Below are 14,457 nucleotides of genomic sequence, written 5' to 3' on the forward strand. Positions count from 1 at the left end.
ATTGTTTTAAATGAAAGTCAGTTTTTGAAACCCAAAATGATTTCATTTTTCTACTGATAATGAAATTGATGAAAAATGAAAATCAGGTTTGTATCATAGTATAATGCATTTAGAATATTTAGGTAGTCTTCTGTTGATTTCATAAACTTTTTTTAGCTCAAAAAACATTACTTAAGTTATAATTTAAGGTATTCAAAAAGTTATATTCTAGCTGCAATTGCAGAACAGAACAGAAAAACAGAACAGATTATTTATTCAGATTGGCACATAGTTCATTATCTTGTACATGTGTATAAATAAATATATATGTCAACGTGAGATACATTAATTAAGAACAGACTAATTTTTTTACAGCAACCTTAGAAAATCGAGTACATATTTATGCATATAAATCAAAACAATTTATCATGTATAAGGAGATAGAACATGTATCAGAGTTATCTTTCTACAGTTAATACTGAATTTCTTAAAGCAAGAGCGTTTTTGATGAACTGTGATAATTTAATGAGCTCAGTTTTATCACAAGAATTCAAGAGTTTGATAAATTCACCGGATATAAACAGATGGTGTTTTGATGTAGATGTTGATGTTTTTTCCTTAATTCTGAATAACTTATTATAAATATTATATGAACATCTGTTTTACTAGGAAAGTTTCCAGGTCAGATATACTCGTATCCAGAGAGAAGATGGAAAAAGAAACGCCATTACTTCTTGTTCCCTGAAGAGCGTACAGCAAAAACAAGTGAAATAGAGACTGGTGAATCAGGTACATACAATAATTGCTAATAATATTATAGCTTTTCCTTTCATACATCTTTTTGACACATTACATGAAATAAATAGCAATATCACAGATGACTGAAATTAAAATCGTCAATCTGAAGAATACTATGTAGCTCCTACTGTAGTCTAAAAAAGCATTGTTATTCTTTAGCCTATACATGTTTGTATTCTGTTTTTCTCGTTCAAAATTTGTATTAGCATAAGTATTTATGTGAATTTATTTTTGAGTCTTAATTGTATTTTTGTGTTATATGTTTTACTGTTTTATAAAACATTGAGTTTGTCAGTATGTAGATGCCAGAATGAGGCTTGTTTAGATCAGAATGATTATAATTTTGAATAACACATTGACGTAGGCTTGTAGGGCCATGTCTAGTTATAATATGAATGTTTTGGCTAGACTTGTACATTTACAGAGATTAGTACCCCAAGACGTAAACAACGACAAGAAGTGGTACAGCCAGGTATTATATGCTTACACTTGGCCTGCAATATTGTCTTAATACTTGGTTAATATGCAGTTGTTTTTTATAACACTGAACCGTGGGGTGTAATATTCTAATATGACAAATTTGCTTAATTTAGCATGCCTGCTTTTGATTAGGATTAAACAGTATGGGCTAGTGAGTTTAATTGCAGACATAATACATGTATATTATGTTAAAGATAATAATGATTAAGTTTAAGGCTTTGACTATATTTGAATTCATCTACTGATGCTTGCTTGAGAGTTTGTCATACAAACCATAATAGTTTCTGCTACTTTATTCTGGAATACCAGTACTGATTACTGGAAGGTAAACTGCCTTTCCCTTTATGACGGGTAACCATAACCGGTTCAAAGTCTGCTGTAGATGATAATTTTTTTTAACATTTAAGGAATTTTTCAGCTAGCTAATGAAAATCTGATGTTCAGCAACGAGTAAATACAGAAAGTTATGAACTTTACACTGTTGATGTGATTGTTGTTACCATATGAGTACTTATTTCTGCAAGGACTTTATTTCTGCGAAAAACAATGAGACCTAAGATTTGAAGTTAATGTTGTGTGTAATACTAGGTGCCTGTACACTTGAATGTTGCATTGTTTGTGCAGGTAATGTGTAATACATTGCCGACTTGCGTTGAAATAAATTATAGCGGCTTCAAAGGAGCAATTAACACCATTGATAAGATTTTCTAATTTATGTATGTCATCTCAGGGCTTCCAATCACGGAAGTATAGGAGCCAGGTACTGCTAATTTTGGCTTGTGACTTCCAAACTATAATGCTTTTCCTTCTTTACCTATATAATGTGACTTCCAGTGTTAGACATTTTGCAGTCTCTGACTTCCAAATTTTGGAACTTAATAGAAGCTCTGTCAACTTAAAGCTACTATCCCACACATTGTAGTTTGGATGCTTTTGAAATAAAATGTCATGACAAGATAAAATTTGAACACAGACTTGTACATTTATATTTAACTAGATGATTTATACATGTCTTGTTCGACAAAGAAACATCTAATTAAAAAGTTTTTGCAGTGTTTATTCTGTTGTAACTTTAAAAAATGGTTGCTAGTAGATCCGTTGGATGAGGGAGTTGTGGGCTTGGTAAGTTTTTTTTATCCTGCAATTGATTGCTGCACTATACATTAAAAAAATTATGTCTTTAAAAAAAAGAGAAGAACATATTTTGGTATCTGGTTTAAAAGTGACATTTACATAGTAAGTTCTATCTGCATCAAACTGGTCCTGCTTGATACATGTTAATGGGTGTGATAACAGGGGTGTTTATTATTGTGTCAAGTGAAACATGACAACCATTACCACGTGGAAACTGCAAATTTTTCTTCTATATATATTTAATAACTGTAAACAAATATGTTGATTTTTAGACCCATTTTTTTTGGGAGAGTAGCTTTAAATGAATTGATAAGCTTATAAAAGAAAAAGACACAGTAATATTTTCAATTTCATAATATCAAGACTAGCTGTCAATGTATACAGTAAAACCCCTCCATCAACTTGACTGACAGGTGGTCTCATTAGTAGATGTTATTATCAAGGCATATACATGTATATGCACTGACCCACAGTCTCTTTTTGTCATTTCATATGAACATGTTCAAACAATATGTATTTTAATCTTCAAATAAAAAAAATGTTCCGATATTTAATCTGATGACAGCAAAACATAATTCTGGAGAAATTTAATATTAAAGATTAAATTCTCTTTGGCTAGGTTTCAATATTAAATGATGTACATAATTCATCTATCAAATAAGTATTTAATTTTTTGGCAAAGTAAATGTGCAGAAAGCATCATTAAACCACTCTGAAATTTATTTTCTCAATTTGCTTTAGACAAAATTCCAAGTTTTTAGACATTGTTTCATTAAGAGTCTAGCCCAAGAGCATGCAAGCAGATAACAGTAAACTTGTGGTCTAAATAGGTGTTGAGTGGATTGTCAATGGTCTCAAAGTGGGGTCAAATAAAGAATAAAACAGTCAGTGGTACTAAAGTTGATAAGCACTGTGGTCTTAATTATGGATCATGTTAACATTGACATGAAGAACAGAAAAAATTTTTCTTGTAAAAATTGGTCTAAATAATGGGTTGGCCATAATTCTGGATTTCTTCTTCTGTACTTTTGAATTGTTGCTGTTTCTTTGTGTATATTATATGATGATGACAAAACAATTTTGCTTATCGGTTATTAGCACTCTGAGGTTAAAAAAAAACTGTCAAATACAGGTAAATGTCACTGACATAAGTTATTATATGTCTTTTCCTCTAAAGCTTAATGATCTAGAGATACGCATCAATTTGAAACCGATATGGGATATGCAGATGTCAATATCATGTTGTTTTAACAAAATTCACAGAATACTAAGCTTGCAGAAATAATTACCTATAGAGTTATTATGATTTATTTATGTTAAAAATGCTTAATAAAGGTACAGATAAATATTAAGCTGTAAAGATGCTTCAGGGAGGAGTGATATTTTGTACTAAGGCGATGAAGGAAAATTTAACCTAGTGTGGAGAACTATCCTAAACTTTGCATGATTAAAGAGAATCTTAATTGACAAAAATTGATGAAAAAAACATTATAGGTGGTCACAGTTCTACTTTTTGAGATATCTGCTCCTGAAAGGACTTTTCTGCTCTTTTAATTAGCTCACCAGAGCCGAAGGCTCAGGGTGAGCTATCAGTATCAAAGGGGGATACTCCGTCGTCCGTCGTCATGCGTCAACAATCGTCTTCTTCTCTGAAACTGCTGGACAGATTTACTTCAAATTTGGTCTGTAGCATCCTTGTGACAGTCACACTTGAATTTGCTCATGTCATTTCAATTGGCCCTTTTTAGGGATCAACAGAGCTAAAAATAGAAAAACCTTTTAACATCTTTTACTACAGAACTAATTGATGGATGATCACCAAACTTTGTCTGTAGCATTCTTGGGTAGTCTTTTATCAAGTTTGCTCATATTAATTTGATTGGCCCCTTTTAGGGGTCAATAGGGCTAAAATTAGAAAAAAACATTTAGACATCTTCTATAGAACTAATGGATGGATGATCACCAAACTTTGTCTCTATCATTCTTGGGTAGTCTTTTATCAAGTTTGCTCATATTAATTTGATTGGCCCCTTTTAGGGGCTGCTAAAGCTAAAAATAGAAATTTCTTTAAACATCTATATCTAGAGAACTAATTAATGGATAATCACCAAAATTTGTCTGTAGCATTCTTGGGTAGTTTTTTTTATCAAATTTGCCCATATTAATTTGATTGGCCCCTTTTAGGGGTCTCTAGACCTAAAAATAGAAAATCCTTTAGACATCTTCTTCTACAGAACCAATTGATGGATGATCACCAAACTTTGTCTGTAGCCTTCTTAGGTAGTCTTTTATCAAATTTGCTCATATCAATTTGATAGGGTTAGGGTTAGGGGTCAAGGGAGCTAAAAATAATATAAACCTTTAGACAGCTTTTTCTACAGAACGTATTGATGGATGATCACCAAACTTTGTTATTAGCACTCTTATAGTAATCTTTTATAAAAATTGCTCATATTTATTTGATTGGCCCCTTTTAGGGACTGCTAAAGCTAAGATACCACAGACCATGGCATTTCTTCAAATTATAGTTTAATGAAAGGGAAACAACTCATGTTTGAATTTCTTTCATACATGTGAATGACCTGCTGTTTGCTGATGAAATTATTTGAGGTCATGACCTCTTATGAAATAACTTGGATATATAAGGACTTCGTATCAAGCTTTACTTGGTTTCATTCATATTCACTTAATTACATCACTACATGCAGTGTTTTCTCTAGAAAGCTTTTTCTGCGTTTTTGACGCAGTCCTTTTGCATTTGACGCGGTAATATCATAGCGTGTGTTTTCCGTGACGCATATATTTGCGAGCGTCATTGTATATATTTTTTTCTATAAATAGCATGAATCAGCTGATTGGTCACATGATTTATCTTAGACGATTTAGTGAATATTACACGTTAAAAGCGCTTAGATGCTTCAGATTCTGACGTCATTATCCGGGTAAATTCACAAATGTCTGCTTCGAAAAAAAGCAGTGAAGATTGACTTCATTCTTCAATAAAGACAATGTTAACATTAATGGGCCAACAGAATCTACCGTAAACAACTCTGCGCCTATACCAAATGAGGTTTCCCAACCAAATCAATCGGCGAATGCTGAAACAACTGAGAAATCCAAGCAAAATGATAAATTATGCTCCGATGAAAGCAATTTTTGGTTGCGGTATGATGGTAATAAAATGACTTGCACAGTTTGTATAACTGAAAATAAAGACAATCCATTCACATCGGGATGCACAAACTTTAGAGTTTTGTAGTACCGTATGGTACTGGTTACGGGAGTTGACGGAAGTTCGGAACTAGTGTGTTAGGCTTGACAGTTAGTGTAATTTATAACTAGAAGAAGTACTGAAGTAGGCAATTCCTAGCTTGGCTACGATCCATACGTGGAAGGTAACTCGATTGTTTGTATTGTCTAACAAAGCTCCATAATTTTACCGATTGGGCACGAATTTGCCCTCAAATAAAAAGTTTGTTGTCCCATACTGTAAAAACCTTACATATTTTGCATGTGACATTTTGTGTATTCATTCACAAAAGTTATAAAGAAAAAATGTTCCATCAAAATTAACCCTGATGTAGTGGTCATTTATCAGGTCTAGGATTTCATGATATTTATGGACTGTCCGTAAATTTATGGATAGTCTAGAAATTTAAAGATTTTTCAATCCATAAATTTACAAATCTATATTCAATGTGAAATTTGCTGTTTTTAGTTTTACACTAAAATCCGCAGCTTCTGACTAGTTTTTTTTATTGATTGTTTATATTTACAAACGTAATGTGGTGAGTTTCATCTTTGTATGATGATTTTGAAATATTTAATAAAAGTGAAAATTGAAAGTCATCATATTGTTTTGAATCTTACCATACTGTTACATTTAATCATATAGTATGTAACCTTATTAATTTTAACCTGTGGTTTTGAATTTTAATGCAACTTCTACTATTTTCTTACTTAATGTCTGTAAATTTACAGATACAAAAATCTGTAAAATTATGGCTCGTCCAAAAATTTACAGACTGTCCGTAAATATCATAAAATCCTAGACCTGTTTATTCTGCATTATTTTATTCTACATAATCTCATGGGAACACACTTGCAACATAGATATTTTTAATAAAGCCTCCAAAATATTAGAGCAAAATATTTCAATAATTAGAAGGGCAAGTAAAAGTTGAGCTGGACTGGTCTTTCATCAAGTTCTTTGAAAAATAACACTGAAAAACAGTTGTTTCTGGTGAGCTACTCAGGGCCATCATGGCCCTCTTGTATAATATTCAGTTGTTATTGTTGTTAAGGCATCATCAGGGTATGATGTCATAAAGACAACATGCCATGTCATAAAGACGACTTGCCAAAGCTTTCACTTAAATTATAAAATGTAACCTACAATGTGTAAATCTTGAAATTGAGCAATATCAATACTTATATATGATATTACATGTACTTGGATTTCATTATTTGTTGTCAATGATTAATTGTAATGTGTCTAAAGTTTAGATCTTCTTATATTTTATATGAAAGATTATAATATTAGCATTATTTACTTGTATGAGTTGATTTTAATGTCAGGTTACATTATATTTGATAATGAGGTGGTTTGTTCTACCAAATCAATTCAGTTATGGAGCTAATTTTAATGAATTCCAGCAACATGTAGTAAACAGAACTCAGCAGCACCTTACATCTTTTTTGGTCTGTAATTTTAGCTGAATAATCAACATATAAACAGCTGATAATATGATTCTTGCTGAAGTTTTAATCTTTTTTTTTTTAATTTAGTCTTCTAATACCCGTCCGTACATTTTCCATGAATTTCCATGAAAACTTCCGGAATTTTCATGGAAATTGCCAACTCTGGATAATTCGGACTAGTTTTCCGGAGTTGTTCAAAGAAAACTGAAAAAAAAATCGTGAATTTTCATGTACTTTCTTCATGAATTTCCAGAGCTTTTTTATAAAACTTTTCCGGAGTTTTCCATGAAAATGTTCTGGAGTCTTCAAAGCAACTCTGGAAATTGTTCTGCTAAAATGACATTCTACTCCGGAAAAAATGTTCCAGAGTGACTCTGGAAAATGTTCCGGAGTTACTCTGGAAAATGTTCCGGAGTTACTCTGGAAAATGTTCCGGAGTTACTCTGGAAAATGTTCCGGAGCCGCTGTGGAAAAAGTTCCGCAGTTAAAAATAGGATATGGGGTAAGATGCCATTAGCCTTGAAATAATTCTGGAAATACTATGGAATTCACTCTGGAACATTTTGGGATTACTGAAATGATGGTTGCATAATAAAATTAAATGACCTTTTAATTTGCATTTAAATGTTTTTATTAGCATATCCAAAAAAGCACTCTAGTCATCAAGAATTCAAACACTTATAGTAATTTGCACATTTCATAATTATTTTGAAGTCAGAGTGTTTTATTCAAACAAATGTAATTTAACATCCATCTAGAACACATGTATATATCCTTCACTTCGCATGATACAACATCTTCTTGACTTGTGGTGTGACCTCTCTGATGGATACTGAAAAATATGAATTAATTGTATATAAATGCATGTACTTGTGTTATATGCACAATGTCAATATAATTAGTATTGTTTAAACAGGATTGATAAAAAACACAAAAGGGTGAAAAAAGTTAAGATGGAAAACTTTCAATTCAATGATTTTTGCAGAATATCAGCACAGAGTTATAAAGTAAATACCATGCTTTGATGAAAATATTTTTTTTTGGTCAAAATCAACATTATGATAAACTTGTGTCAATTATTTCCCTGCTTTTCCTATAGCTATGTAATGACAACTTTATGTAATGGCAGTTTAAATTACTTAATGATCTTCACAAGTACTTAATTACCACTGAAAGTTTGAGATGTGTTCAGTGGAGTCAGTATAACAATAATATAATTATGCATAAAGAGCAACATTTTGTTCAGACTGTTTGGAAAATAGCATGCATTTATATGAAAACATGTTACTTCGACTTTTTTCAACAAAACAAACTAAATTATTACCAGGATAGTTCTGTAAGCATTCTGTATTCAACAGTACATTTATTCATTTTCCCTGATCTGATATCCTTGAGAGGAAACATCTCATGTGACTCCAAGACTTGAAAGTTTGCAACCTAATATGTTGAAAAATAAACATATGTACATGAGTAACAAGAAATTACAATTAAGGCATATGAATTTTATAAAATGTGAATTTGGAAATTCATTGCTTGATATGGAATCTGTTTCAATCACAAATATTTTGAATGGAAAATTATAATCTCTGATTTAAAATTTCCCGCCATTATTCAAAAATGAAAAAGATTTTCCTAACTATTGATATTGTAAAGTTACATGTATGTAAAAATACAATCACTAAAACAGTGTATACTTGCAAAGAAAATTTGAAAAAACTAAAATAATAAGTGTTAAAAAATAAAAATACATTTGTACTTACTGTTAGAAATGGTTATATATACAATGATATACATGTAGTTCCCTCCATTTTCACTGAATCATGAAATACACATGTTTAAAAGTTCATATTTCCAGAAAACTTTTGTAAATTTGTCCAGTTTAAACTCATTTGATATAATATTCAATGCTCAAACATAATTTTTCAAGTTATAACTTTTAAGCAGTTAGTCACTTATAAACATTATATTTCAATGCTTTCTGTTTAAATGACCCGCCTGGAAGGAGTGTTCTGACCTGTGATTTGTTCTGCAAGGGTATTAAGTTACTTGGGAACTACAGTGTAATATAGTAGGTTGTAAACCTACTTTACCTCTTTCTATTCTCTTATATCAGATAGGTGAGTTTAACTTTGGTGTTTATGAAAACAGTTGGTTCCACTTGAGGGGTCATAAATATTTACATTGTGGCTGATGCTGATTTGAATGTTCCAGAAATTAATCACTATACATAAGTTACCTCTACACAGGATGAATATATAGATAAAATAATTATATACTTCAATAGAGATACATAATAAATTTATCATCAATTTTAATAATAAAGAAACATAAGTGCATAACAATTACATTTGTTCTTAAATTTAGTTGTTTCTCTTTAATTGTGTATTTATTTTTTCCAACTAAGGGTAATATATAATTATGAACCTCTCAGATCTGAGGCTTGATATGAGATACCTTGAAAATAATGAGAGTTAAATGAAAAAAATACCTAAATGCATTTTTAATGCCAAAGTGTGGCAATGGAGTTGCATGTGTTTTTTATAAGCTTTTTTTTTTTTTGCAATAAAAAAAGAAACAGTTGAGCTCTTGAGGGGCTTATTATGGTTTCATTTTGTTTAACTATAAGTGTTTATTTTGCTAACTGCTACTTTTAATTACAATGAGTACACATGTTGACCAATCTCAATGCTAAGTAATTAAAATCATTTGTTCTTGCTGTTCAACATTGTGTTAATGCCATATTTTAAATTGTCTTTTTTTTTTCATTATGTCTTAAAACCAGAAAACTGTCTTATATTAAAAAGATTATTTATGACTACTTAGGAAAAAATATTTTAGTTAAATGTATTAAGTGAAGTATATGTAAATGCAGAAATAAAATGAAAATTTCCTAAGTCCAAAACTTTCTAAAAAATGACTAAGTGTTTTCCAGAGTAAAACTCCTTGAAAATTGTCTAAGTGTTAACTTTCCAGAGTTTCCAGAACTGTTTCATGGTTATTTCTTTGATGAAAAAGTCAAGTTCCAGAGTTCTCCATGAAAATTGTTCCAGAGTACTCTGTAAATACTGTGGAAAAAAGCTTGTTTCCATGAAAATTCATGGAAATTCATGGAAAATCAGTTATTTTCCAGAGTTTTTCCAGAAAGACTGTGGAAAATCTACAGACGGGTATTAAACTTGCTGGCTTAATTATCTGAGCTTACAGCTTTGCTGTTTTGTTACACTGCAAAGAAACTTTATTATAATGCCTGTGGAAATACAGCAGAAGGTTAGAGTCCATAGAAATTTTTTAAAACCAAAATCTGCTGTGAAATGCCAATATGATATGATTTGTGTCCGGACTGTAACTTTGTAATACATTGAGGGATTTCGAAATAATGTGGCACAAAAGTCTACCACATCAAGAATATGTGTCACATCCAAAACCCACATCCCTACCTCAAAGGTCACACTTTCATTTTGAAGTTTCACATTATCGCAATTAGAGTAAATAGGTACATGTACACTCATTCGTGTCCGGACTGTAACTTTGTCGTGCATTGAATGATTTTAAAATTACTAGGCATAAATGTCTACCACATTAAGACGATGTGTCGCGTACAAGAATTACGTCCTTATCTCAAATGTCAAGGTCACATTAACATTTTGAAGTTTCACATTATCACAATTAGAATTAATAGGCACACACAATCGTGTCCGGGTTGTAACTTTGTCATGCATCGAAGGATTTTAGAATTACTTGGCATAAATGTCTACCACATAGAGACGATGTGTGGCGTCCAATAATTACGTCCCTACCTCAAAGGTCAAGGTCACACTAACATTTTGAAGTTTCACTTCATCACAATAAGAGTTTATAGGTACACACATTTGTGTCCGGGCTGTAACTTTGTCAAGGATTTTAGAATAACTTGGCATAAATGTCTACCACATCAAGACGATGTGTCGCATTCAACAATCTTGTCCCTACCTCAAAGGTCAAGGTCACACTTCCATTTTGAATTTCACTTTATCACAATTAGAGTTAATAGGTACACACAATTGTGTCCGGAATGTAGCTTTGTCATGCATCAAAGGATTTTAATATAACTTGGCATAAATGTCTACCACATCAAAACGACATGTCACGACTAAGACCCATGTCCCTACCTTCAAGGTCAAGGTCACACTTATAGTTTGAAGGTACTCATTCTCTAGAGAAGAGTTTGAAGATACACATTCATGTCCGGACAGTTACTTTGTCATGCATGGAAGGATTTTAAAATAACTTGGCACAAATGTCTACCACATCAAGACAATGTGTCACGGCTAAGGCTCATGTCCATCTGTCTGTCCGTGTGTCCCCTCTTACACAACAATCATTCCAGACTGTAACTTTGTCATGCATTGAGGGATTTTGTAAAAACTTGGCACAAATGTCTATCTCATTCTGTCGCGTCCAGGAACCATGTCCCTTCTTCAAAGGTCAAGGTCACACTTATATTTTGAAGGTTCACGCTATCACAATTAGAGATTACAGGTTAAATAATACAAAGAACAATTTTAAGAAATTAGTTACTTTCATTCTCTTTTCTTTTCATAATACCTGCATGCTTAAGAAACCTTTTCGGGGGCATTTGTCACTTGGGTGACAGCTCTTGTTTGTCAAAACATTTTCCAACCAATAACTCTAAACCCATGAGCCCCTGGCTCCCAGACTTCACACTTGTATTGGTCTTCAAGGTCAGATGACCCCTTTCAGTTTTTGGGTCAAAGGTCTAGGTTAAACTTATCTATTATTTATTTATATTCATCAATTGAATAAGACAGAGTCTTTGGATAAAAAACCCCAAAAAAACTCAAAATATATTTGTCTTTCTGAAAAAAGATGAATACATGTACTGCATTGTACCATTTGATGTATTGACTTATATAAGATTGCATTCAGGAAGTAATATGGCCAGATATAATTTGTCCTTTACAGCCAGTATATTATGATTATGTATGAATTGTAATACTGCATGAAGAGTATGTTTTGTTTTATGCATCACTTTTTTTACAACTGCATGCTTTGCTCTATTTTTTGTTGGAACAGTTTTAGGTGACAGACAGATGAGGTTTTATTTTATCATGTTACTATATAAACCTTCATATGATGTTTTTCTTACTATATCAGCCAGTTTTTATGATGTTTTTTGTTACTGTATCAACCAGTTAACAGTTATTATGATGTTTTTGTTACTATATCAACCAGTTATTATCTCAATTATTGCTCTCTATCTATTCTGTCTTCATTGTTTATGTAAGTCATATATAAAGAAGTTACACCTTACATATAGATAATTTTATTTTAAACACATTTTGAAAAAGTCATTTGTTGACAGTGTCAGCTTTCAAGAATCAAGTTAAAATTGTAAGGTATGTTTTGTAGGTAAGATTAGTCATTTTCTTTTCTTCTTTTTTTTAATGAAAAAGGTATCCATTTTTGTACAGAAAACATTAGTATTTAAAAAAAAAATGAGGGTCTAATTTATGTATGGACATCAGGATTGACAATAATGGTGGAGTGTTTATTAGAAAAAAGATAAAGGTTATTTATGTATTAATACCATTATTAACAATTTAGTGTATAGTAGTAGATGGTAGTGGTTATTCAAGAAAACTTTGTTATTTCAGACATGCATCAGATTAGTACAGTAGAAAACCCTGCAGCAAGGACAGAAGCTGAAGAGTTTGGAGACCTGAAGAGTGAGACAAGCAAGGACAAGTGGTATGATGATTATGACGAGTACATGGAGCCACCAGATGCCGGGGAAATGTGTGACGACCAATCAGATATCAGTGACTTTGAACAGGAGTATATCAAGAAAAGAAAACGCAAGGGCAAGGTACTGATCCAATCTTGATGACAGATGTCTGCTAGTAAAGTTCTGATGCAGTTGTTTTGATGAGTTTATGAATAATGTTTATGCTTATCATTCAACCATTATTTAAATATTTTTATAATTATTCAAACCTTGATTTAAGAATTTCAGTAACAAAACAGTTTCGGGTCATAGATACTAAAAGCATACTGATGGCATAGATATGTCATTATTGCCACTTACTCTTAAGCGGTTAAATGAAGTATTGTTTCAAAAAAAAAATTTTTTTTTAAATGTGTTTTCTTGATTTTTTGTCTTTATAACACAAGTTTCATTTTAAAATTCTCAACATCTCAACTTGCAAAAAGTAAATATTAAACTTTTAGTTATCTTATTAATAATTCAAATATTATATATATATTAGGGATGGCAACGAATACCAAAATTAATACTCGAGTACTCGGTCATTTTTCCGATCGAGTACTCGGTTACTCGGACGATTTCCAATGATCTTCAAAGTTTATCACACAATATCAACACCGTCCGCATGCTACTTTCGTTTTTCTATTTACATTCATAGAATTCGTAACTATAGATAGGACTGCAAAGGAGACAAATTAATTAAAATTAAATCAACGACATTATACTTTAGAAACATTTTAATTAAATTAAGTGCAATATCAAGTTTAAAACATGTTTAGCAGTTGAAACATCTTTTTTCTTCTTGTAATAAAATAGACTGATCGGCGGCAACGAAAAGTTTATCCGGGTCTAAATATTACCTTAATTATTATATCATAATAGCAATACGGCCCTTTGTTGTTTTTCAAAAATGTTACCTTAAAACAAGATTCGGGTACAAACTGCATTGTGTTACACAATTAAAGGTTACTAAATATCATAAGAGACTGGATGACGTAAGCGACACATGTGCGCGTTTCAAACTGTTGATCGCCTCATTAAATTAATGGTATCATTTTTCGCACCTCTGCAAGGAAGTTGTGATTGTATTTAACAGGTATTTATGAAGGTATATGCACATCTCCGAATTTTTGAACTAATTGGATACACCAAACTGTCTAAATAGCAAATAAAAATAGAAATTATACATTTTTTCCGAGTAATCGAATATCAATTTTGTTAACCGATATTCGGACGTTCGATCGAGTACTCGGTTAACCGGTTACTCGTTGCCATCCCTAATATATATATATATATGTTATTATGTTTGATATAGGGTGGTGGTAGAGTCGTTCGTAAGAAGAAGGTAGTTGAGAAAGAAGATAAGGAGAAGATTGATGAAGAGAAAGAAAAGCCATATGCATGTGAAGGTAATAGTCTTTTCTAATGTTATATATTGTATATATTTCTGATGGCAAATGTGACAAAAGGTACTATTGTTCACACTTTTGTTAGCTCGACTATTCGATAAGAATAAGTAGAGCTATTGCAGTCACCCGAGCGTCGGCGTCGGCGTCGGCGTCGGCGTAACCACTTATGTTAAAGTTTTTGTAATAGTTCAA

General features: G+C 31.7%; 1 protein-coding gene and 1 long non-coding RNA gene across 6 annotated transcripts in view; one reads left to right on the plus strand and one right to left on the minus strand.

The window, feature by feature from the left end:
• Positions 1 to 14,457, plus strand: part of LOC132714600 (zinc finger protein DPF3-like) — a 37,120-nt gene that overhangs the window by 4,401 nt on the left and 18,262 nt on the right. For 4 of the 5 annotated variants that reach the window (XM_060697490.1, XM_060697491.1, XM_060697492.1 and 1 more), the window contains exons 3-6: positions 649 to 768; positions 1,202 to 1,249; positions 12,747 to 12,958; positions 14,172 to 14,265. In XM_060697490.1, coding sequence (XP_060553473.1) covers positions 649 to 768; positions 1,202 to 1,249; positions 12,747 to 12,958; positions 14,172 to 14,265 — 474 coding nt within the window. The remainder of the gene's footprint in view (positions 1 to 648; positions 769 to 1,201; positions 1,250 to 12,746; positions 12,959 to 14,171; positions 14,266 to 14,457) is intronic. The other variant, XM_060697493.1, reaches the window with a different exon arrangement.
• LOC132714604 (uncharacterized) lies at positions 7,187 to 9,423 on the minus strand. Its single transcript, XR_009623583.1, has 3 exons — positions 8,853 to 9,423; positions 8,417 to 8,529; positions 7,187 to 7,924 (listed from the first exon to the last, which is right to left on the minus strand). It is a non-coding gene; the product is annotated as an uncharacterized LOC132714604 (long non-coding RNA).

This window comes from Ruditapes philippinarum, unplaced genomic scaffold, assembly GCF_026571515.1.
Source record: "Ruditapes philippinarum isolate M1 unplaced genomic scaffold, ASM2657151v2 ctg3575_1_1_1_1, whole genome shotgun sequence".
Taxonomy (NCBI): Eukaryota; Metazoa; Mollusca; class Bivalvia; order Venerida; family Veneridae; genus Ruditapes; species Ruditapes philippinarum.